Here is a 27,120-nt window from a genome sequence, read left to right on the forward strand (position 1 = left end):
AGTAGTCTGCGAATGTGTCTGGGCATTTTTTTTTTTTTTTTCTGTCATTATCCCTCCATGGCACCATCTTCTTTCAGCTGCCCTAGATGTTGAGGAAAGAAAAGGTGATGAACCTAATCGTTTCAGTCCTGGCAGCACAGACCATGACAGTGCTTATATGCTTTTGTGGGTGTCTAGAGAGAGAGAAAGGTGTGGAAGGATAGGATTCGAGGACTGTCCTTATTTCTCTTTTATTACCTGAGGTTTCCAAATAAAAATGCGTATGTGTATATTTTTAATATCTGGTATTTTAAAATGAAAAACGGTCTTTGGCATATCACATTACAAGTCTTCGAAAAGAATAGTGATCTTTGTGTTTTCAATCCAAAATGAAAAAAGAGGTGATACTTCCCCTTTGCTGGGTATTGCAATAGGATTATCTCAAAACATTTTCAAGCACTGGTGCTATTTGAAGGAAAAGACAGTATCAGGAGGCATACCTTCTTTGGAGGGCATGAAGGGCATGAGGAAAAAATATGGATTCCTCCCATGTTATATGAGCCCTCTGGGTTGTGAAGATTGCTCCTAGCCCAATAAAGCCTCCTAAGGTACCACAGGAAAAAGAGGAGTTACATGCTTTGTGTTAAGCTTAAGCAGCCAATATTTTTCAGTAGTCATTATTCCTAATTTGAATGTCAGGTTTTTTTCTTTTCTCTTTTTTTTTTTTTTTTTTAAATAATGTCAGATCTGTGATTAGGATCAAGTTTCTGTCCAATATTCTCTTGATTCATTAAAATAGCAGAATTGAGATCCTGCTCAACTCTTTTCAGTTTTTAACTTAGACAAGTCAGTGAACATGGTTGCACCGTCTTTCACCCTTTTTAAGGTGATATGGTTGGATCAGGTAATGTATATGGTTCCTTTTAATTCTAAAATTCTATATTTATTTTATTTTGCACAAAGTCACTCGTTACTTTAAAGTGATCCTCCTCTAGTTTTTGTTGTACACATTTGAGTTTAACTAAATGTAAGCCCTTTGAGAGCCCACACACTCAACTTTTTTATTTTCCTAAATCACTCAGCATAGTGCCAAGCTTGCAGTAGACCAAAACCAAACCAAGCCCACTGCCGTTGAGTTGATTCTGACTCATAGCGACCCTAAAGGACAGAGTGGAACTGCCCTGTAGAGTTTCCAAGGAGTGCCTGGTGGATTCGAACTGTTGACCTCTTAGTTAAGTGCTACGGCTCTTAACCACTATGCCACCAGGGTTTCCTTGCAGTAGACAGGCATGCTCAAATATGATGTCAGGAATTACCTTAAACTAGCTTTTGAATAAGGAAGGATATAAATAATTAAGAAAATATTAATAAATGAAATTTTAAAAGAAAAATTACAGACAATTCTACCACCAGGGCAACTCTTCAATTTTTCATAGTCCTCTCAAGACTTTAGTTACTTGTATTTTTTTTTTAATTGTAATCTTAATAAACATTTTAATTATGATTTTTTATTTAACGTGATATCCTAAGCATTTAAAACATTTCCACAGACATACAGTTATATAGCTACAAAATATTTTCTTTAATTTTTTTAACACAAAAATCATATTGCCATCGAGTCGACTTGGACTCATAGCAACCCCGTAGGACAGAGTAGAACTGCCCCATAGGGTTTCCAAGACTGTAATCTTTCCCGAAGCAGATTGCCACATCTTTCTCCCTCAGAGAGGCTAGTGGGTTAGAACCGCCAACCTTTTGGTTAGCAGCTGAACTTTAACCACTGCACCACCAGGGCTCCTTATTAAAAGTTGGGATTCTTGTTAACATAAGAGACCATCATTTATTTAACTCTTTCCTGTCATCAGGCCATTAGGTTGTTTCTTACTTTACCTATTTTAGAGAATACTAGTGGGAATGTCGAAATGGTAGTTAACATTTATCAAGTGCTTTTTCAGCCTCTTTATTAAATTACATGGCGTCATTAAATTTTAATTTTTCCAGCTATAAAAAGGAAATAGTAATACTTAACTAATGTTTTATATTGGGGAGGATTAAAAAATAAGTGCATATGGCAAGAACTCAGTAAACATCATCTCTGACACCGTTATCAACATCCCTTCTTCTTAGTCTTCAATTCTCAATTTTAGAGATCACTTTCTCTGGGAAGCCCTTTTTGGTTTTCTTAAGACTGGGTAAGATGTCCCTCTGTGTGTTTGGTGTTGTTGTTAGTTACCGTCAAGTAGACCCTGACTCAGTGGCGACCTTATGTACAAAAGAGCAAAACGTTGTCAGTTTCCGTGTCATCCTGACAATTGCCAGCATGTTCCAGTCCATCCTTTCGGCTGTTGTGCCAATCCATCTCACTGAGGGTCTCTCATGCCCTCTCTGGCCTTCTACTTCATGATGTCTTCCTCCAGTGATTGAGTTCTGATGATGTGTCCAAAGCAAGCAAGTCAAACAGTGTGACCAAAATGACCTTTTAATAATTTTATCATAATTACATATTTACTTCTTATCTGCTACGCTCTTGGAGGCAGGGACTTTGCCCTTTATGTCATTGTGTTCTCAAGACCTTCATAGCAATGGTACATCATAGTGTGTGCTCAGTCAAGATCTGTTGAATGAATGAATGTTTTAATTAGTTAAAACTTTGCACCTGTGTAGATTTATAAGCATGAAGTGAGTTTTTTTTTTTTAGCTTTATGGAATGGTCAAAGAATGTTTTCTCTTACAGTCCACTGATGTCTGTGAACAGATCTTGAGGGTGGTGAGTAGGTCCAGTCGACTGGAAGAATTGGTGTTGGAAAATGCTGGACTTAGAACGTGAGTATTTTCCTGAACACACACACACACACACGCACACGCACACGCACACACACAGTAATTTTATGCAAATAAAGTCCCTGTTATACATTTTTTTGGGCAAATGCAAAGCCTTGTCGTGCGTTATTTTCCTATGTGCAATCTGTGCGTTGTATGTGTGTGCCCATTATTTACGTGGGCGCATTATTTGTGAAAATAAAAGTTTTGGGCATTTAATCTTCAGTTAATTAATACAGTTTAAAAAAAAGTCAGGCTACTCACATATAGACAATAGTGTTTTCCCTTCTGAACAAAGAAATTCCTATGAGCCCCATCCTTATCATGACGTCACAAATTTAATGACATCTTTTGTTGTCCTGTCGCTTAGTATTTTTGAGGGTTCATGGTGTAGTGGCTAAAAGTATGAATTCTGAAGCCAGAGGCCTTACGACCTTGGGCAGGCTTTTAAGCCCTCTGTGCCTTAATCACAAAAGAAAGGTCTGGTAATCTGCTTTTGAACAAACTACAGCCTAGAAAACCCTACAGGGCAGTTCCACCCTGTAACATATGAGGTCACCATGAATCAGAATAGGCTCAACAGCAACAGGTTAGAATGTAACTAAAATAGTGATTTTGATTTTTGTTAAAATACAGTGCTGGCAATTGTAGCCTTTAAAGTCAATAATTAGAGCAATCAGTTTGGCATTCATGAGTATTGCATGAAATAAGAAATAAGATAGAGTGAATAGCCTACTGTAATTTTCCTGAGAAGTAAAATCCGTACTTGCCTATCTTAAGAAATTGCCTAACCGTTTTTCCAAAGTGGCTGGATGCTGTTAAATAATACTACTTGGCCCCTCCAAGTAGGTTCCATTCAGGAGTATTATTTAACAGCATCCAGCCACTTTGGAAAAACGGTTAGGCAATTTCTTAAGATGGGCAAGTACGGATTTTCCTTTTTCTTTTGAATGGGATTTTGGCCCATTTGGCTTTCCAGATTCTCTGATGAAGAAATATACTCATGTAATTTAGATTGGGTGTTAACAAATATATGATCTATAGATTAACATCGTAAGAAGGTTTTCCTCTCTTATTTTTTTATTTCAACAGTTTTACGTTTTGTATTGTTCAATCTTCCTGTTTTTGTTTACTTGCAGAGATTTTGCACAAAAACTGGCCGGTGCTCTAGCCCATAACCCCAACTCAGGACTCCACACGATTAACCTTGCTGGCAACCCACTGGAGGATAGAGGTACCGTAGCATTTGCGTTAGCGTTGATGCCAGAATTGTAACAGGGTTAGGGAATTTTGATTTCGCTCTGCCTTAATAGTGGTGTCAAGGTAAGTTCTAATTACGTTATAAATGCTGTTGATGCTCTTATTGGCTTCGAGTTCTTTCCTCCCTTTCATGACAGTATTCTTGCTAAAACTTTATTATCTGATTTAAACATTTTTCGAAGGGATGCAAAAAGAGAAGAGATCATTTTTTAAACAATCATATTAATTATCTCTTTTTGGGTATCAAATTGCCACAAACTTAGCAGCTTAAAAGAACACAAAAATTATCATCTCAGTTTCTGGGGCCAGTAGCCTCGGTTCTTTTAGCTGAGCTCTCTACTCACGATCTCACCGGGTTGAAATCAAGTTGTCAGCCGAAGCTGTGATCCCATCTGTTGCTTGAGGTCCTCCTCAAGTGTACTGGTTGTTGGTGGAATTTATTTCTTTGGGGCTGAAAGACAGGCCCCATTTTATTGCTAGCTATCGGCTGGAGATCACTATAGCTTCTAGAGGCTGAAATCAGGTCCTTGCCAAGTGCCCACTCCTCACAAAATGGCAGTTTGCTTCATCTTTGAGGCCCACAGGAATGCACCTCTCTTTACCTTTTTAAAAAAGGGCTCACCTGATTAGGTCAGGCCCACCCCAGACAGTGTCCCTTCTGATTAACCCAAAGTCAGCTGATTAATAACCTCATTATAGGGGTGATATCCTGTCATCTTCACTGGTCCCATTCACCTTCAAGGGAATTGTACAGGGTTTTTTTTATGTACAGCAGGGGGCAGAAATCTTGGGGACCATCTTGGAATTCTGCCTACCACAAATATCTTTTAATATTTAACAAGATTTGAATATGGTAATAGGGAGCAGTTGAAAGGACTGGAGTTCATGATGAGGCAGAAGAAGGTTTTTATTAAAAACGCTTGCATGGCTAGAGGGAAGACTGAATAGGTTTGGAAAGTGAAACTTGAGAATTTGAATTCTCATTACTACAGCATTGATGGATGGGACTTAAGAAATAGCTTTATCTCTAGAGGGAATATTTTGTTTTCATTATCTGGTGGAAATGTTTTCCAGCTTTGTTGAATAAGGGCCTTTTATCTATCAATGTTATATATTTGATGAGGATTAATTATTAAACTGGACTGAAGATACGGATATAGACATTCAGTTTTGCTTTTTGTTCCTGATACGGACATTGTTCTGTGTCGAAAAAGATAGCTATGTTGTATGCAAGCAAAAATCTCTAGGGTAACTTTGCAGCATCTAGACAGAGAAGTGAAACTAAAGGATGGGTTTGATGGAATTAGAAAATTAGGTCACATGAAAAACATCCTCATAGGAGAAACTAAAGCTAATAGTAATTGATGCCTGCCCCTGGAATTGGAGCCTCTGGGTAGTAAAAATGGTTAATGATCTCCACTGCTGAATGCAAGGTTGGAGATTTGAGTCCACCGCCTAGAGGTGCCTGGGAAGAAAGGCCTGGTGATCTACTTCTGAAAAAGCGGCCATCAAAAATCCTGCGGAGCGCACTTCGGCTCTGATATGCACATGGGATCGCGTGAATCAGAACTGACTCACTGGCAACTGGTTTATCCTGGGAATTGGAGTTTTTCTGGGGTATAATAATTTCTTTAGGAAAACTACACGCTCTATTAGTCAAATGCTATAGAGAAGTGAATGTGAACAAAGGGGGAACTGTGTAGATCACCTTTTATACACAGGACGGCTGTTTTGGTTTAGCTTTTAGATGGACAGGACACAACCGTATTTATCTGCTGATGGGATGGGATCAATAGAGGTAGTTGTTGGAGGCAGGTCCTTAAGAAAATGAAATCTAGAGGGCAGACATACCAGGAAGGGGCACTTCTCATTATTAAAAAAAAATCCTATTGCCCTCAAGTCAGACCCATGGCAACATCATGTGTGTTACAGAGTAGAACTGCCTCAGAGGGTTTCTGTGGCTGTAATCTTTATGAAGAATGCAGCTTCAATATTGGGGGAAGACTCCTTAACAGCCTGTGATATGCAGATGACACAACCTTGCTCACTGAAAGTGAAGAGGACTTGAAGCATTTACTGTTGAAGATCAAAGACCACAGCCTTCAGTATGGATTACACCTCAGCATAAAGAAAATGAAAATTCTGACAACTGGACCTATAAGGAACATCATGATAAATGGAGAAAATATTGAAGTTGTCAAGGATTTCATTTTACTTGGATTCACAACCAATGCCCATGGAAGCAGCAGTCAAGAAATTAAACGAGGTATTGCATTGGGCAAATCTGCTGCAAAAGACCTCTTTAAAGTATGAGAAAGCAAACATGTCACTTGGAGGACTATGGTGCACCTGACCACCAAGGCATGGTAATTTCAGTCACCTCCTATGCATGTTAAAGCTGGACAGTGAACAAGGAAGAATGAAGAAGAATTTATGCATTTGAATTATGGTGTTGGTGAAGAATATTGAATATACCATGGACCGCCAGAAGAATGAACTAATCTGTCTCCGAAGAAGTACAGCCAGAATGCTCCTTAAAAGCGAGGATGGCAAATCTTCATCTCACATACTTTGGACATGTTATCAGAAGGGTCCAAGCCCTCCAGAAGAACATCATGCTTGGTAAAATAGAGGGTCAGCAAAAAAGAGGAGGATCCTTAGCCAGATGGATTCATAACAGTGACTACAGCAGTGTGCTCAAACAGCAACAACTGTGAGAACGGTGCAGGATTGGGCAACATTTTGTTGTGTTACACATAAGACCACTATGAGTTGGAACTGACTTGATGGTACCTGACATCAACAGCAACAACAAGAATTTTTATGAAAGGAGATAGCCGTGCCTTTCTTCTGTGGTGCTGCTGAGTGGGTTTGAATTGCCAATCTTTAGGTTGGTAGTCCAGCACAAACTGTTTGTACCACGCAGGGGCCTTTTCCTTAGTCATTAGGGTAATGCAGATTAAAATTACAATGAGATGTCATTTCTCACCCAGAAGAATGGCTATAATCAAACTCGGTATTGATAACGATGTTGAGAAACTGGACCCTCTGACATTGCTGGTGGAAATGTAAAATGATTCAGCCACTTTGTAAGGGTTAGACAGTTTCTTACAGTGTTAAATACAAATTTGTCATTTTGTTAACTACGGTTGAGTCGGCCCTTGATTCATGGGTGAGGGTTTCTTGGCTGTAATCTTTATGGAAGCAGTTTGCCAGCCCTTTCTTCCGCAGAGCTTCTGGGTGGGTTTGAACCATCAACCTTTGGGTTAGCAGCCAATCCCAAATTGCTTTCACCATCCAGGTGACTGCAAATTGGCCATATGACCCAGCAATTCCACTCCTAATATCACCCAAAAGAAATGAAACATATGTCCACACAAAGACTTGCGCATCAGTGCAAAGCAGCATTATTCATAATAAAAAATTATGAACGTAAATAAGCCCAAATGTCCATCAACCGATGAGTGGATACACATAATATGGTGAATACCTACAATGGAATGCTACTTAGCGATAAAAAGGAGGTAGGGCTGATACATGCTACAACATGGATAAATAAACCTCACAAACATTATGCGAAATGAAAAGAGGCCATTTCCAAAAGATCACATATTGTTGGACTTTGGGGCTCTGGGAGGGAAGAATGAGCCTGAGACCTTTCCTATTCTTTCCTCTTGTGTACCTCGTGTGCTCTGAGGTATGGCCGTGCTGGGCAACATGCTGCCTCAGGTGTGGTTTCTTCTATCAGGCCCTTACCTCTGAGTTCCTCTAACCCTTATGCTTAAATTTCTATGATAGCATTTACCTCATCCTGCTGCATTATAATTAAACAAGTCCATCTGTCTCCACCCCCCTGCAGATTACTTCCTCACATACCCATTCTGGAAACCCTGGGAGTGTAGTGGTTAAGAGCTACAGCTGCTAACCAAAAGGCTGACAGTTGGAATCCACCAGACACTCCTTGGAAACTCTATGGGGGAGATCTACTCTGTCCTATAGGGTCGCTATGAGTCGGACTCAACTTGACAGCAGTGGGTTTAGTAGGTCATACCCATTCCTGGCCCTTCTTTCTCCTTTCCCCTCCAAAGACACACAGGATCTACTATAAGACCTTGTACGACGTAGTCAGTATTTTCTTAAATTGGTTTTGATGTAACTTAATCTTAATTTCTTCTGTGGTTTTTAAATTGCACTTGAATGGAGTTTTTTTTTTTTTTTTTTTTAATATAGAGTCACGGCATGTGTTCAGTGATGGCATCTCCTTACCTTTTTTTCTCCACAGCCCTACCTGTGGAGACCTGCCATTGTATGTCCTTTCACCTACCTACAGCCCACGCTTGGTGTTTTAATCATTTAATTCTAAGCCTCGTGTGCACATTCTGACTCACCAGTGTGGTTTCCGCTTACATAACCCTCAGGTTTTGGCATTGCTATAATATTTTCTCACAACAAGGCATTCTTCTTCTCTGCCCCTTCTAGATTCTTCATGGCTGTGTTTGGTAGTGTCCTTGGGTAGCTGTCAACTCCAGTAGTTCCCACTTCTCTTCACTCTTGTATCTGAGCCTCCTGAACTTCCTTATAGGTCAGTTGTCTTCAGGCTAAATATCTGAAGATGAGTGGTAGCTTTTCTGCTCATGAATGGAAGTGCAACAAGAAATCTAATTGAGTGTAAAATAGTTTATTGAAACTTTAGGGAAAGTTTTAATGATTTTTGTTTCCGAGCATTTCAATGGCAGTATTTTATGTTTGAACACAATGAAAAGCATGGGGAGGAGTGTGTAATGAAATTGTAGATTGTATAAACCCAACCGGAGAAGGAAACTCAAAGAAACACAAACAAGTTGGGTCTTTGCACCGTAAGTAGCCCACAATTGCGAGGAATTTAAACACCAACTGGCATTTGAGTCTGCACCTGAACCATCTACTCAGGGACTTATTTGGGAACTCTCAGAGAGAGTTTTGTGACGGGACTGTTTCTCAGGAAGGCTTTTCTTGCTGATCAGTTTCCTGCATGGCACCATTGATTAAGTAGCTTCAGAAAGTTCCAGACCCCCAGTGGTCATCAAGTTGATTCTGACTCATGGCACACCCATGTGTGTCAGAGTAGAACTGTGCTCCACAGAGTTTTCACTAGTTGATTTTTTGGAAGTAGATGACCAGGACTTTTTTTCGTGGTGCTTCTGGGTAGACTCAAACTTCCAGTCTTACAATTAGCAGCTGACTGTGTTAACTGTTTGCACCACACAGCCAGGGACCCCTCAGAAAATACAGGAAAGGTTCATTTTTTGTTTTTACTCTAAAAGTTTGTCTGCCACCCACCCTTAGTTTATTCAATTTGCCAAAGATACTGGGTCATCCACCTTAAATTCTTCGTATCTCATTTCTGAATTTTGCCAAAGTGAAGGTTCCTTTGCAAAACAACTTACCTTTTCACAGATTAAGTAGCTGATCTCTCAGCTTTCTCTTTCCTAGGATAAATGTATCACGTTTCTTCTGTCTCAGTGGCTGTATTTGTAAATTGTCTTTCTTCTCTGTCTTTGTTGTTGACATCTACCATTTTTGAGTTCTTTAGTGTGTAATTCTCTTGTCTGTGAATAGACCTCTACCAGGAGGCTGCCCTCCATATCATGGCAACTTCTGCATAAGGGCCCAGAGTTACCTTAGAGAGTGAGTCTTTCTGATCAAACACTCAAGTTTGTGATGCTACAACCACTGAACTAATGGATCCTTCTCACGAGGCGTCTGTGGTTGTGCCTTCTGGAGGAATATTTTTTATGTGCCTGGTAATTTTTACTGCAACAGCTAACATTTACTGAGTATATACTGTGTGTCAAGCATTGTGTTAAGCACTTTTCATGCATTATTGCATTTAACCCTAACCCTCCACTGCCAACTGTCAGTGTGTGATCCTGTGGTGGTTTGCATGTTGCTGTGATACTGGAAGCTACGACTTCAGTATTTCAAATACGAGCAGGGTCGCCCATGGTGGAAAGGTTTCAGTGGAACTCCTAGACTAAGACAGACTAGGAAGAAAGGCCTGGTGATCTACGTCTGAACATTAGCCAATGAAAACCTTATGGATCACAAATAATATTGTACTATACAGTGCTGGAAGATGAGCCCCCTAGGTTGAAAGGCACACAAAATTCACAGTAGCCACAGCAATGGACCCAAATATATCAATGATTGTGAAGATGGTGGAGAACTGGACGATGTTTCATTATATTGTACATGGAGTCACCGCAAGTCGGAGTCAACTCGGTGGCAACTAACAACAGCAAATTATTATTTCTGTTTTTCAGGTGACTCAACAATATGACTTTAGTGCTATTATTCTTCTCAATTAATGAATGCAGACTTAGTAAACTTCACTAGGTCACACAGCCTAATTTGAACCCGACTGTATCTTATTTTGGAGCCCTGTGGTGTAGTCATTAAGAACTCAGCTACTAACCGGAAGGTCAGCAGTTCAAATCCACCAGCTGCTCCTTGGAAACCCTGTCAGGCAATTTTACTCTGTCCTATGGGGTCACTATGAGTCGGAATCAACTTACCGGCAATGGCTCTGTTTTGGTATTCTATTTTAGAGTTTGTGTTCTCACACACAGTGTGTACTATACCCCAAAGTAAAGACTGTATGGAAAATGGAATATATGAAGTATATATGAAGCATTCCTATAAGCAAGGATTTTATATTCTAGAAATAAAAATATGCTACCTTTAATTATTGTATTTCATTTAGTCATAAAATGATTAAACTTATTTAAGAGTTTCTACCCTGACAGCATTAGATACTTAGTCTAGTTTATATCCTAAGGAGGGAGAGAAAATTTCATAGATCAATTTAGTTCTCTCATTTTCTTTTTAAATGAACAATTCTGACCCCCCAGTTACACCTTTCATTCCATTAGCACTTAGCAAGGGCGTTGCTTTAAAGAAGAAATATATTTACAACATGCGGTTACCTGAGAACATAAAATAAAACATTTTATCAAGAAAGCAGACCTATTTTGGATTTTTTTTTTTTTTACAAAAAAAGAACTGCCGATGCAAACCTCAAATTCCAGTAAAAAGATGAGACTTAATGGTCTGACTGAGACTGGAGGGACCCCAGAGGTCATGGTCCCTGGACTCTCTGTTAGCCCAAAACTAAAACCATTCCTGAAGCCAACTCTTGGGACAGAGATTAGACTGGATTTTTTTTTTTTTATAAGACATAAGGTACTAGTGAGTGAGCTTCTTGGCTCAGGTAGACGCTTGAGACTATGTGGGCAGCTCCCATCTGGAGGCGAAATGAGAAGGCGGAGTGGGACAGAAGCTGGTTGAATGGACATGGGAAATACAAGGTGAAGAGGAAGAATGTGTTGTCACATTACGGGGAGAGGAACTAGGGTCACATAACAATGTGTGTATAAGATTTTGTACGAGAAATTGACTTGAATCGTAAACTTTCACTTAAAACGCACACAAAAAATTTTTTCAAAAAAAACACCTGCCACCACATTACCAGTCTTACTACCATCAAGACCTATAATCTCTTATTTTTTTTGAAAATTTCATCAAGAGCAATAATTCATCACAACTTCTTCTTCTAGGATATAAAACCACATTTTTAATCAAATGGACTCTTAAGCAGCCATTATGTATTTCTAGTTACATAACCTGGAATTTGATAAAAATATTTTAACGGTACTATTTCGCATCTGTATCTTTAATAATCTTTACCTTTAATCTTGTTTACCTTAGATCCTGTTGTGTGTGTGTTTTTTTTTTTTTTAATTATCAAATGTGATTTTATTCACCTTTTTTCTAGTTTAGGAGCTTTACTTGTTATTGCTTTCATTAGTTTTGGAGTGATACTTAGATTTCCAGAGAAGCATATTGCTGGATTACTCTCTTTTGTCTACCTTTTTTTAAAAAAAAAAAAATAGTTTATGATTTAGGAATGAGCAGATGGGTGGGAGTCACATGTTCTGTAAGTTGTTTCACTCTGGTCTTGGGTTTGGTGATAGACATTTTCAGTTTTATGTGGTGTTTATAGGTGTGTCTGACGCACACACAAAACTCTTCTTTTGAAAGAATAAAATATATGCTATGGTGGTGCAGTGGTTAAAGCTCTCAGCCCGCCAACCTCTTGGTTGGCAGTTCTAACCCACCAGCTACTCTGAGGGAGAAACATGTGGCAGTCGGCTCCTGTAAAGCTTTACAGCCTTGGAAACCCTATGAGGCAGTTCTGCTCTGTCTTACATGGTCCCTGAGTCAGAATGGGTTCGATGGCAGCAGGTTTGGTTTTTTTGGTTTTATGCTATATACACATATATATGTGTGTGTGTATATACATACACACACACATATATACATATACGTATACATTATACATATATAGGGAGAGAGAACGTATGTGCGTCATGAGAGGTCCATGATAACACCTATCGAAATTTAAAAGTGAGAATCTGGTATTCTTCCCTCTTCTATACCTAATTTTTCAAAGTAAATTTTTCATTGAGATACAATGTACATTCATAAAAGTCTACAAATCCCAAGTTTACTCCTTGATGAATTTTTACAAAGCGAACACTCCTGAGCAACCACTACCAAGATCAAGAAACAGAGCATTTACCAATACCCCACAGGCCTCCTTTGTGGTTTTTCCCACCACCCCCACCCTCTGGTCCTCCCAACCCCCAGTGATAACTGCTCTTCTGTCTTCGGAGCCCTGGTGGTGCAGTGGTTAAGCGTTGGCTACTAACCAAAAGGTTGGCAGTTTGAATCCACCAGCCACTCCTTGGAAGCCGATGGCGTAGTTCTGCTCTGTCCTATAGGATTGCTATGAGTCAGAATCCACTTGACATCAACAGGTTTGGGTTTTTTTGGTTTGGAATTCTGACTTCTGTCATAGTGGATTAGTTTGCTTATTCTTGAACTTTATAAATATCAAATTAGTATGTACTCTTTTACATTTGGTTTATTTTGCCTCTCTTTATGGAGAATGTAATAATTTAACAAAAAAAATTTAATAATTTATTTTCTTGAATTGATAGAGGACTACTGAGATTAAATAGTTTTTCTGATATCAATGTAAAATGGTGGGGGTAGCATCAGACCTCTAACTTTACAACGGGGTGAAGAATCAAGTTCAACATAAAGGGATCAGACATATCTCCAGTCTCCAACCCTTTTCACCAAATCTGACATCAGCCATTCCTCCCATGGCAGTCTCATCTTCTCTTCTGGGTTTGATGATCTGTTGTAATGGCCAAACAACTCATAGACCATACTTACAGTTAAGTGGTTTATTAAGGAACAGGGTACAACTCGGGATCAGGATCAGGAAGCATGTGGGCGAAGTCTCCCTTACTTCAGTGTACGATACCCCTCTCAGGCTCTTTCAGTCATGCAGACCTCTTCTTGCTTCTCTCCCCACCCCCCATAACAGGCTCCTTCTCCCCGTCCCCCACCCCCACCCCAGGACAGGCTTCTCTTGGCCCTGCTCCCTGTTACCATCAGCTCTGCCACTAGGCCCTGTTGGGCCTGTTGTTATCTTCAGTGTTACAGTCCTTGATCCGTGTTACAACTCTTTTAGGAGGTTCCTTGCCTCCTCTCTCTTTGCTTTTTCTTTATTCCTTCGGTTTTTCTTCCTGCTTTTTTCTGTTCTGAAAAACTTCTGCGGGACTGGCTGCTTAAATACACAAATCCCTTATCAATTTCAAGGCATAGAGCTCCCGCCAGGGCCACAAACTGACCAATTCCCTCTGGGAAGGCCAAAGACACTTCATTTGTAGAGTAGGGTACAACTTATCTTATTTGCATAGTCTGTTGACCAATCCCTGCAAGGCACATACCAGTCACAGGGCGGAATGCAGCCCAGGATCAGACAAAAAAGTTTCAAAACTGAGATGTTTACAGTTTACCAGGAAATGTCAATCAACCTGGACAAAAGTAACAAACCCTCTGGGATAGAAAGTAGGGCAAAGGTAACTCCTCAGCGTTTAGGGGAAAAATCTCTCAAGATGTTTTCTCAGTGAACCAAGGCAAAAGGCCACATTTCACTACCATCAGTTTTGCTAAGTTGTGTTTTCTGTAAGGAATTAAAAAATATATTTTTCTAAATTGACACATTTTTTGACATAAAGATATTTATTATACCTTCGAATTATATTTGTAATGTCCGTAAAATGTCTACTGTCTTAGTTATTTAGAGCTGCTATGACAGAAATGGAAACCCTGGTGGCGTAGTGGTTTTTATGACAGAAATGGAAACCCTGGTGGCGTAGTGGTTAAGTGCCACGGCTGCTAACCAAGAGGTTGACAGTTCATATCCGCCAGGCGCTCCTTGGAAGCTCTATGGGGCAGTTCTACTCTGTCATATAGGGTTGGTATGAGTCGGAATCAACTCAACAGCAGTGGGTTTGGTTTTTTGGGTTTTTATAACAAATACCACGAGTAGGTGGCTTTAACAAACAGAAATTCATTTTCTCACAGCTAAAGAGGCTAGAAGTCCAAATTCAGGGCGCTGGCTCTAGGGAAAGGCTTTCTGGGTGAAGTTCCATGTCTCTTTTTAGCATCTGTTTCTTGGTTCCTTTGCGATCTCATGTGGCATGGCACCTATCTTCCCCTGTCTGTGCTTTTTTGCTGCTTACTTAATCTGCTCTTTTTATATCTCAAAAGAGAGTGATTTAAGACATATCCTACACTAGTCAAACCCACCCAGTGCCTGCCTACACTAGTAGTGGCTCATTAATATAACAAAGTAAACCTGCTCTCAAATGGAGTTATAACAACAGGCATAGGAGTTAAGATTTACAGCACATACTTTTTTGGGGGAGGGGGGGACATAATTCCTTTCTTTGGCCCCCCAAAATTTATGTCCTTCCTACATTCAAGACACACTCACCCCATCACCTCACTCCAAAATTCTTAAATCAACTCCAAGCCTAAAAATCTCATTTTCTGAGTCATTTAAATCAAATATGCTTGAGACTTTAGGTGTATTCAATTCTGGTGCAAAATTCCTCTTCATCTGTGAACCTGTGAGATCTAGAATACAAGTCACCTGCTTCCAAAGTACAATGGTGAACAGAAACAAAGTAGGCATTTCCATTATAAATGGGAGAAATTAGAGGGAAAGAAGGGATAATGAGCACCAAACAAGTGTAAAACGCAGCAGAATAAATTACATTAGCTCTCAAGGCTTGAAAATAACCCTCTGTTCTTCTGGACCACATGGGCAATGGCCCTGCCTTTCAGGCTCTGGGTTCTGGCCATCTTCTCTGGATTCTGGGTGGAAACCCCTTAGCCTTGCATTTCAGCGCCACTTTCCAGGCCCACTGGGATGGCAGCTCTGCTCCTCTGGCTTTGAGTGGTTCTGTTCTCATCCATCTGAGTGGTGACCCCATCCCCTCTGCCGTGGCAGGCTTTGTTTTCCTGCTGCTTGGCATGGCAGCCCACCTGCTCAGCTTTGAGCAGCAGCCCCATCCCGGCCTTTGGGTATGGCAGCACCACACTTGACAATTGAGACAGTGGAGATCTTACTCTTTGAAACCTAGTAGGCCTTGGCTCTACCCTTTGAAACCTAAGAACTTGTGGCTCCACCCTTGGAAACCTAGAAGGTCATGACTTTTAAACTCCTTCCAGCAGTTCTGCTGATTTTCAAAACACTCCAGGAATGGTCCTTTTCTTTTCTTGGGGACAACAATTGTAGCGTCTTTGTCCTGTTTTCTGCCAGTAGAATTTCAAGAAGCATTCAGCTTTCCTTTCTTTTGTCCTGTCTCTGTCCCCTGCAGTCTTTACTGATGAGTTTTCTGCTGTGGTAGCTGTTTAGATCCATCAGTCATAGACTTAATCTCTTTGACAAAAGATTGAGTAACCAAGTCCTTGAAGAGAGTCTTAAGGCATGTTTCTGTAGTTTGTACAACAGAATTTTCCAAATCTTTAAGTTCTGTTTTTATTGTGCATAGTTCATTTTTAAGTTCACCTTCTTGCATTGTACTTTAAGCAACACGTGGCCCCTTTAAGATTTTGCTTAGAAATCTACTCAGCTAAATGTCCAAGTTCATCACTTAAAAGTTCTGCTTTCACCAAACATTTGAACATAATTCAGACAAACTCTGCCACTGCGTGAAAAGCATCACCCTCTCTCCAGTGACCAATCACATTTTCATCATTTCTTTTTAAAGCCTCACCAGAAGCACCTTAAACCTCCACGTCTTGCAGCATTTTATCGATGGCACCATATCTGTTCTCTAAGATGACAGAGACTTTCTCTATGGCTCTCCTCACTTCTTTCTGAGCCTTGGACAGAATTGCCTTTGATGTTCATAATTCTACCAACAGGCTTTTCAAGGCAATCTAGGCTTTTACTATCAAAAAAAAAAAAAAAAAAATTTATTTTATTTTTTTACTATCAGGCACCTTAAATTTCTTCCAGTCTTCACCCATTACCCAATTCCAAAACTACTTCCACATTTTAGGTATTTGTTAGAGTGACACCCCACTTCTGGTACTAAATTTAGTTATCTAGTGTCCCTATAACAGACATATCACAAGTAGGTAACTTTAACAAACAGAAATTTATTTTCTCACAGTTTAAGAGGCTAGATCCTAAATTCAGTGTGTGGGCTCTAGGGGAAGGATTTCTTATCTCTCTGGGCCCTGGGGGAGAAGTTGGCTCTTTATAGCTTTTGTTTCTTGGTTCCTTAAAGATTGTATGTGGCATGGCATCTATCTTCCCCATCTGTGCTCTTTCGCCGCTTGCTTAATGTGCTCTTTTATAGGTCAAACAAGATTAACTTAAGACACATCTTACACTAATAGTGCTTCATTTTTTGGCTGTGTTCCATTTAGTTGATTTCTTCCTTTTTCTTTGCTATTTTCTTCCTTCCGTTTGGGGGAGATTAATTTGCTGGGTTTTTTTTTTTTTTTTCAGTCATCTTGAGATGGAAAGTTTGATAATTTTCAGTTTTTCTCCTTTTTTAATATATGTGTTTATGGCTATAGATTTTCCTTTATGCATGGGTAACAAATTTTAATGTCATGGTTTTGTTATTCAAAATATTTTTAAATTTTCATTTTGATATTGGGTTTGTTATTTTATTTATTTGTTATTAAGAAATGTATTACTTAAGTTCCAATTATTTGGTAATTTTCTAATTTTCTTTGTTTTAATTTTTATTTTAATTTCATAGCAGTGTTAGTCGTTAAGAGAACATTCTCGTAATCAAAAACCAAACCAAACCCAGTGCCGTCAAGTCAATTCCAACTCATAGCGACCCTACAGGACAGAGTAGAACTGCCCCATAAAGTTTCCAAGGAGCACCTGGCGGATTCGAACTGCCGACCCTTTGGTTAGCAGCCATAGCACTTAACCACTATGCCACCAGGGTTTCCAACAAACTTGTAGTGGGATAATATTCTCCGTATGATTTGCAGTAGTTAGAAGCATACTCTGATTTTTTTGAGACTTGCTTTATGATTCAGCGTATGGTCAGTTTTAGCAAGTGCTTTATGTGCATTTTGCAAAAGTGTATTCTGCAGTTGTTGGGTATAATGTTACAAATATGTCAATCAAATTGTTCTTCATTATAATCTTGAAATGTTCTATTTATTTTTGGCAACTCTCACAACTTTCTGAAATTTTCTAGATCTTTAATGAATTTTTTTATTCATTTGTTTTATCAGTTACTAAAAGATATGTTTAAAAAAGCTCCCACTATTATATATATGTGTGTGTTTATAAATGGGAGCCCTGGTGGCACAATGGTTAAGCTCTCAGCTGCTAACTGAAAGGTTGGCAGTTTGAACCCACCCAGAACCTTTGCTGGAGAGAAGACCTGGCGATTTGCTCCAGTAAATATTACAGCCAAGAAAACCCTATGGGGTAATTCTACTCTGCCACTTGAGATCGCTATGAGTAAAAAATCGACTCAATGGCACCCAGTAAAAATAACTACAGTTATATATGCATTTTACTTTTATGACTTTAAGTTTTCCCTTCAAAAATTTGGGACTGTGTTATTGAGAGCATACACGTTTAGAATTATTAGTTACTATTGAGTCTTTTCTGTCTCATGGTGACCCCGTGTGTACAGAGTCAAACTGCTCCTTTTCAAGGCTGTGACCTTTCAGAAGCAGGTAGCCAGGCCTATCTTCTGAGGTACCTCTGCGTGGGTTTGAACAGCCAACCTTTCAGCTAATAGTTGAGCCCTTAAGCATTTGCACCACCCAGGGACTCCTAGAATTGTTATATCTCTCCCTCATTTATCATTTGTGTCTAGTAATCTTTATTTTAAAGAGTCCCATGGTATAGTAGTTAACACAATAGACTGCTAACTGAAGAGTTGGCAGTTTGAAACCACCATCCACTCTGGAAGAGAAAGGTATGTCGTCTGCTCCATAGAGATTTACAGCCTTGGAAACACTGTGGGGTTGCTGTGAGTCAGAAGTGACTTGACCGCTGTGGGTGGGGAATCTTTATTTTTCTTTTCTTAAAATCTACTTACAGATATACCAGCTTTCTTTTGGTTAGTGTTTGCATGATAAATCTTTTTCCATGCTTTTACTCTCACTTTTTCAGAGTACGTACATTTGCCTCTTAAAAACACCACAAGTTGGTTCTTTTTTTTTTTTTTTTGGTTTAGGTTACTTTGTCTTTTAATGTGAGCATTTAGAACATTTGTATTTAGTAATTATTGATTTATTTGTGTGAAAATCTACTCTATTTTTGTTTTTCATTTGTCCCTTTGTTCTTTTTTCCCCTTTTATCCTTTTGGATTAATCAAGTTTTTAAAATTACTCCATCTTTCCCCCTTCTCTCCATGAACTTGTTGGTTATTCACTCCTTTGCAAGTATGTATCAACTAAATATTAACCCCGTTTAAAATTTTCAGTATGGATAAGCCTATTCAAATCTCTATAAATATTCAGAATAAAAAAACCATGTTTAGCATCCCTTAATCCAATGCTTTTCAAACTCATTTGACTGTGGACCACTGTGGGGAGGCAGGTAGACCGAGCTTGCAGAACACCCAGCATTCTTGAAGAAACGCCTATCTAGAGGCTTAGTCAAACTCTATGTCCTTTAGGTTGTTTCTGTGGGAGTTATTTATGTATGTATGTAATTTTTGATAAATTTGGGATTATATAATAGAGCAGCAACCAGCACAGTAGTTCTTATTGCTGTCTGCAGTTTGAGAGTTAGTCTAGGGGAACATATATTTAATTTTGTCCCGTAGAATTTAAGGAAGCTGTCCAAGAAGATGCACCTGGGAAGGTGATAACTCACCTGCATCAGGAGGTTGGCTAAGAAACCTGTAGGAAAGGCCTTAGTCTATTGATTATTTTTTCTCCCGAGGGAGCAGTTCTATATTCATTGCAATCTTTGGATGAGTTAGGTGGTATTCCCAGTCACTCACTCTGGCTGTTGCATCTAGAAAATATCTAATTTTAAATACCGTAAATTCCTGGTGAATTATTCCAAGGTGTGAAACCTATCTCTAAGAAATTAAAACATACTGACAAATATCTGAGTTATTAGCCATAAGCCAAGTAAATATTGGAATCCATCTGCTAAAAGTGACGCTGTTATCCGAATAATTTATATTGCACCATTTGTCTTGACAATAATTAAATAGCATGCATCTGCTCATCCAGAAGAGAGATCAGCTCATTAAGACAGAGGTTAAAAAGAAAAAGAGGAGACAATTGTATCATTCTTCCCCAGAGGATATGCACATGAAACAGGGCCACAAGGTAAAGAGTAATGCTTGGCCCCAGGACATCTGCAATGGTAAGGTTTCGGATATTGTTATGCTTAAGTAAAGGATCTCCTAGTTTCTCCTACACCTATATTTTTATAGGTGGGACAGAGAGAAAAGCAGCCATGCTGGAAGATGATTAGAAAATAAAGACAGACATAAGAAAGAAAAATGCAGTCACCATTAGAATCAAATTTAATTTTCTAATGCAGTTCTGAGAATTTCAAAATTCTAATAACCTCTTTTTTTCTTTTTCTCAGGTGTGTCCTCTTTAAGTATTCAGTTTGCCAAACTCCCAAAGGGATTGAAGCATTTAAATTTGTCCAAAACCTCATTATCACCTAAAGGTACGGTATAACTTACTTAACATTTCATCTGTCGTATTTCTATATAGTATATAATTATTCGATTATGCATGTGTTTTAAAATATATGTATCATAGTACTCTTGGCAGTTTTAATATAAAGAAATTATGTACTTCGAATTCCGAATGCCCAAAGTGCTTTCAGAGTAGAGGGTAATTTTGAAATACACATGCAATCTAACTTTTTGAACTTTGAGTCAGGTAACACCTGGTTGCCTCCAGCCCCAAGTTCCACATTCCCAGAGGCAGCTAATTGTGTTTTCTCTAGGTTTATCCTTGGAAAAACAAGCTGGACTTGTTTTTTTTTTTTTTTTTACAACTGTCTGATATATGAAGCCCTCGTGGCATGGTGGTTAAGTGTTCGGCTGCTAACCAAGAGGTCAGCAGTTCAAATCCATCATGCGCTCCTTGGAAACCCAGTAGGGCAGTTCTACTCTGTCCTATAGGGTCAGTATGAGTCGGAATCGCCTTGATGACAGCAGGTTTGGTTGGTTGGTTGTTTGTTTTTTGGGGGCGTGGAGAAGGTCAGATGTATTGCCTGCTTTAAAGGGAACTTTGGTCCTCACAGTTGAATCACCACTGTAGATTGACCTTCTGTGTTTCCCATCTCTGGAAATTGCCGTTCCTTCCTCAGGTCCCTTTCTGACTCTACTCACTCCCTCATCACACTTATCCAGTTGTTCACCAAATCCTGTTGTTCTCTTAAAATATTTTGGTACCCCAAACGCATTGCTGTTGAGTTGAATTCTGACTCATAACCACCCTATAGGACAGAGTAGAGCTGCCCCCTAGGGTTTCCAAGGCTGTAAATCTTTATGGAAGCAGACTGCTACACTTTTCTCCAGTGGAGCAGCTGGTGGGTTCAAACCCTCGATCTTTTGATTAGCAGCCGAGTGCTTAACCACTGCCCCACCAGGGCTCTTTTTGCCACCATAGCACTCTCGTAATACGTGAAGTCACCCTGCTGCATACATACACCCGTCCACCTAGTCTGCTCTGGACATCAGAAATGTGTTTCTCTCATCCCCACGTCTTCTCGGAGAGCTTCAGTTTATTGTCTAAAACCTTCATCAGTGATCATGTCTTCTGAGACATTTGCCCTATGTCTGATACCACAGCAGAATCTCTTACCCTTCCCTTTGTATTGCCTCTAGACCACATGTGTAACATTGTCTTACAAATATTGTGTCCATCCCTACTAGGAGGGGGCTCTCCTCCAACCTGTGCTTTTCTCATCCATCCCTTTATCTTCAGCACCTCGCACAGAGCCCGGACCTCTGCGGCCTTCAATGAGAGTCATCGGGCTGAACAACTTGCTGTTTCTTAAATGTATCACTATCTTTTGGAGGCAATATGTATAGTGGTTAAAAGTGTAGATTATCAAGCCACATTCCCTCGGGATGAATCATGGCTTTTCCTAGTATTAGCTGTACAGATGAATGTTTTTATAATCTCTTTGTTCCTCACTTGGGTCATTTGTAAGATAGATATAGAGTATCTACCTCACTGTGTCAATTAAATGAGCTAATATATACAGTGTCATTCTGAACACAAAGGACTCAGTACATACTAGCCACCATCTTCATCATCACCGTCATCTTCATTATCACCATCATCTTCATCACCACCACCACCATCTTGTGCTGCCATCTGTTTTTATATGCTTTTATTTTGTCCTAGAACAACCTCAGTGTCCCCACCCACAAACTGGGTGAGTTCTCGCTCATCCTGTAAGATTCTGCTCCTAGCTCGCTTTCTGTTTGAAGCCTTCTCAGGAAACCTCCCCCATACCCCACAGACCTAGGTGCTCCTGGCTCTGTTACGTGGCACTTTGTAAATTCCTCCATGTTAGCGTTTTTCTCATTGCATTAGGATTGTGTCCCAGCCTGGGAGTTTTTGGACTATAAAGGCTTTGCCACGTTCATCACTGGATCCCCGGCACCTGGCACATCACAGGTTCTTGCTGAATGTACTGTGAGTGAGTGACAAGCAAAGTGGGCCCTAAATGATTTTATATCCATTCACACATTAGTCTGAACGTGCAGTTATCCTAAGAGTGATTTGAAATTGCACTTAGCCCCATAAATCACATGGTTTTATGTGCAAACATTTGCACACACATATTTAAAGTTAAGGAACACAAGTAGACTGCCAAAGGGAAAGATTTCCCCTGGAATTAGTGTTTGCTGACCTAGTGTCCAAAGCCATCTGTAGATCATAAAGCTAGTCTTAGCCCTTTTACATTATCACTGTTGTACCTCAGCAAATCAGTTTTATAAAATGTTTACCTGATGATTATCAATGTATTATATATTTATGGTAAAGATTTGGAAGCTATAAAAAAGTATAAAGAAGCAGGCAAATATTACTTGTAATGTCAACCCCAAGACTATCACTGTTGACAATTTGGTGACCAGCCTTCCTCACTGTTTTCTTGTATTGTTTATGTATCTGTACACGGTTTATTTATATACAGACAAACACGCATATACACACTCACGCATATATGGGATCATACTGTGTTTACTATTTCATAAACTTTTTTTTCCCCCAAAGTGTATTGTGACTGTTTGTCAGTAAATACATGACCACCTTTAATGGCAACCTAATATTCCAGCGTTTGGAATGGTGTTCCATAGTTTGTGTAAATAGAAAATCTGTTATTATACTTTTAGGTGGCTTCTAATTTTCCATAATGCATTGCAAATAACGCTAACAGAAATTCTATAGTTAAATATTGGTCATTTCTTTAATTTCTTCTTTAGAATAAATTCCTATAGGAAGAATTACTAGATCAAAGAGAATGTGCATTAAAAAAAAGGAAGAAAAACCTTTTTGATATATATTGCCAAGTTGTTCTCCAGATATTTTGTACACATTCACACTTTTGCTATCACTTTTTCATTGATTGTCAATCATGCAAGCAAAGTATTCTGATGTAGTTTTAGTTTTATTTTCGTTAGTTGTTGGTACAGAAATTTTTTTTGTCCTTTTAGGGGGGTAGTAGTGGTTCATTGGCAGAATTCTCTCCTTCCATGAGGGATACCCAGGTTGAACTCAATAGCCTGTTTCAGCAGAACTTCCAGACTAAGACAGACTAGGAAGAAAGGCCTGGTCATGTACTTCCAAAAATCAACCAGTGAAAACCCTGTGGGTCACAATGGTCTGATCTGCAACTGATCGTGGGGATGGCGCAGGAGCAGGCGGTATTTCGTTCTGTTGTACATGGGGTCGCCATGAGTCGGGGACTGACTTGACGGCAGCGACAACAACAACTACTATAGTCATTTCATATTTGTTTTGGGAGAGTTGCCAGTTAACATCCTTTGCCACTTCTTTATTGACCATATTCACCTTTTTTCTTATACAAATTCTCTATATAATAAAAGTGTTAATTATTTATCAAGTGCTCCATAGGTATATTTTAATTCTTATAGGATAGGGTTTTGTTTTCTTTTTTTAAACTGGATTTTATTTATTTATTTTAATTTGTTCATTACCACAAAGCACATAGAGGGTTATGGGATCATTTATCCTTCCTGGGACCTCAGTGTCACCTCTCATTGATGTTCCTGTCCCTCTGAGTGTGGTGGTGGTGGGGCAAGGAGAGGATGGGCACCAGCAAAGCTGGTTTCTTTCTAAGCTTTCTTGTGAATGAGAGCAACCCGCATTCCCTACACAGCTCACAAAAAAGGGTCGCCACATTCATCTCTTCTCTGCCATGAAGTATGTGTACATTAAGAAATGTGTTTTAGGAATTAGTGTTATTTTATGACATATAACCAAAAGAATTTCAAGTTGCCCTTCCTAGGATGTGTTATCTTGAAATACTTTTAAAATTTATTTTAGTTTTAAAATTGACTTCTTAAAGGTGTTTGTTAGTCTTGCAAGCTTTCATATAAGATCTGAAAATTTCCAGATTCAAAATAACTCAGATTAAATTACAGCTTTAAGCTTTTGCAGAGTTCGACTAACGTATTTCAGCTCTATGAAAACATTTATATTTGTGGCTCCCTGATTAAAGACAGACTTTTTCTTCTAATCTCCCCATGGCATCCTCACTGCCTCCAAATACTCTTTCTCTTCCTCAGATGTTAGCTAAATGATAGTTTTCTGGATTTTCTAGCAAATGTCCTGCTGGTTGCCAGATTATGTCAAGGCAGGGCCATCTGGTCCCACCTTTTTCCAGCTGTAAACACTCCAATGATAAATACGGTGACCAATCGGAATCGCTAGGCAGCCAGAATGGAGAATGATGTATAAATCTGTGTTTCGTTTGGGTTGTAAGAGCCCCGAGTTTTCCATCCTATACTTTTGTAATTTCCTGCTGTTAATGGGCTTATTAACGTGTGCTCAGGAGGCAGGGGAGGACACTCTTTATTCTGTTTCGGTAGCATGAAGCTGAGCTGATAACAGAATTCTCTCCTGATTCTTTCAGATGCTGGCCAACTGCCAAGCGCCTGCACTTGTCAAGGAGTGTTTTACTGTCAAGACTAATTTGGCCTTCTAATTTGGAATTTATTTTTCAAGTTTTGTTATATGTCACTACGGAAATTATTTTACAAATGATTTTCTCGATGAGAGCTTCGTATTCTCAATATGTTTTCAACTCAGTTATTACATGTAAAAAATACGTTAATACTATTAATAACAGGACAGACTGAAGGAAGTCAGTCATTTAAAGAATCATAGAAAATAATTTCAAGAAATTAACCTTTTATATAGCTCGTTTCAAGTTTCTCTTATTTAACACAATGAATCACAGTTAAATCACTTCCTTTTCACTGCTAAATCCTTGTTTCTTACCTCTATGACAGCATTTACTTACTGCTTTGTGATTGTTTGAATGCCTGTCTTTCCCACTGGACCGAATTCTAAGAGGTTAAGATAGTGTCTTAGTTCTAGTGCTGTCATAACAGAAATACCACAGAGGATGGCTTTAAAGAACAGAAATTTATGTTTTCAGTGTTTTAGAGTCTGAAAGTCCGAATTCAGGGCGTGAATCTAGGGGGAAGACCTTCCTTGTTGGTAGCCCTGGGTGTTCCTTGACATCTCTTTCCATCTTTATGTGTGTGTCTCTGTGTCTCTTCTGCTCCTTTTATAACTCCAAAGTGATTAGAGTTAGGACCCACCCTACTCTAGTATGACCTCATTAACATAACCAAAGAAAACCCCTGTCATATTTATAGGTATGGGGTTAGGACTTCAACACATATTTTTGGGGGACACAGTTCAAACCATCACAGATAGTGTCCACTGGGCCTTGGAAGCCTGTGCCTGGTGCACAGTCGGCTTTCAAAAGGTTTGTCACAATACAAAAATATTTGTAGTGTAGCACTCATTTATTATCCTGGAGTCTAATTAGTTTCTTTCCTTATGGTCTTTGAACTTTTTGAGGACAAAGGATGGATCTTACTTGCATATGTCTCCCATCCCCAGCATTTTATGAGCACTTAATAAAAAAAAAAAAAGTGTTGGAAAACCCTTATGGCGTAATGGTTAAGTGCTACTGCTGCTAACTATAAAAGGTCCACCAGGTGCTCCTTGGAAACCCTGTGGTGCAGTTCTGCTCTGTCCTTTAGGGTCACTATGAGTTGGAATTGACTCGATGGCAATGGATTTGGTTTTTTTTTTTTTTTTTTGGTTTAGTAAGTGTTGAGTTGATAGTCAAGAAATTCTTCCTTGTGCTTAACTAAAATATATTCGACTCTACTTTAAGCCCCTATTTCTTCTCTCTGCATACCTAAATGCACTTTCACCCTTGGGAAATGGCTCAGTAGCCTTTATCAGGTACACACTGGAGTTGGTCTTTATAACTCTCCAAAGCTGGAGGATGAGACACTTACCCCCTTCACTGGGACAACACAGCAAACGTTCTAAAGTTGGAGCAGGGTAGTACTTCAGTAGGGGGCTTTTCAGGAGAATGGGGTGGTGGGGGTACACATGTAGCCCTCAGCTCTTTCCTTGGCATGATCTTGCTGCCACTGCCAGACCTGGCTGTCACTGCAGGCACAGCCCTTGGCCCCTTGACCCTGTGAATGCCCTGTCCAAGTATGAATTAAAACCCCCTTTCCCATTTTCTTCTTAGTGTGGTTACAATAGGCTGGAATTTTCAAAAACAATTTTACTGAAAACTAAGAAAAGCAAAATGATTTTCAAAAGGTATATCTGTTATGATTGAATTGTGTCCCCCCAAAATGTATGCCAACTTGGCTAGGCCATGATTCCCGGTATTGTGTGATTGTCCACCATGTTGTCATCTGATGTGATTTTTCTATGTGTTCTAAATCCTACCTCTATGATGTTAATAAGGCAGGATTACAGGCAGTTAGTCAGGAAACCCTGGTGGCATAGTGGCTAAGTGCTACAGCTGCCAACCAAAGGGTTGGCAGTTCGAATCTGCCAGGCGCTCCTTGGAAACTCTATGGGGCAGTTCTACTCTGTCCTATACGGTTGCTATGAGTCAGAATCAACTCAATGGCACTGGGTTTGGTTTTGGGTATGTTAGGCAGGCAGGACTTAATCTACAAAATTAGTTTGTATCTTGAGTCAATCTCTTGCAATATAAAAGAGAGAAGTGAGTAGAGAGACTGGGGGCGGAGGAGGACCTCATACCACCAAGAAAGCAGAGCCAGAAGCAGAGACATCCTTTGGACACAGGTTCCTTGCACTAGACCAGGGGAGGATTGATGACAAGAATCTTCCCCCAGAACCGACAGAGAAAAAGAATTCCCCTGGAGCTGGCACCATGAATTCAGACTTCTAGCCTACTAGACTTTGAGAGAATAAATTTCTGTGTGTTAAAGCCATTCAGTTGTGGTATTTCTGTTATAGCAGCACTATATAACTAAGACATATATCCAATTTAGAAATCACCATAGTTCCAAAACATTTGAATTGAAGCAATAGACTTTTAGTAGAAACATTAAAGAGCTTTGCTATGCC

The 27,120-nt window shown here is 39.4% G+C and overlaps 1 protein-coding gene across 7 annotated transcripts in view; it reads left to right on the top strand.

Moving 5' to 3' along the window:
• CARMIL1 (capping protein regulator and myosin 1 linker 1) overlaps positions 1-27,120 on the top strand; it is a 390,198-nt gene that overhangs the window by 222,177 nt on the left and 140,901 nt on the right. For all 7 annotated transcript variants that reach the window (XM_064281536.1, XM_064281542.1, XM_064281546.1 and 4 more), the window contains 3 exons: positions 2,714-2,802; positions 3,939-4,033; positions 20,072-20,158. In XM_064281536.1, coding sequence (XP_064137606.1) covers positions 2,714-2,802; positions 3,939-4,033; positions 20,072-20,158 — 271 coding nt within the window. The remainder of the gene's footprint in view (positions 1-2,713; positions 2,803-3,938; positions 4,034-20,071; positions 20,159-27,120) is intronic.

This window comes from Loxodonta africana, chromosome 1, assembly GCF_030014295.1.
Source record: "Loxodonta africana isolate mLoxAfr1 chromosome 1, mLoxAfr1.hap2, whole genome shotgun sequence".
In the NCBI taxonomy this organism is placed as follows: domain Eukaryota; kingdom Metazoa; phylum Chordata; class Mammalia; order Proboscidea; family Elephantidae; genus Loxodonta; species Loxodonta africana.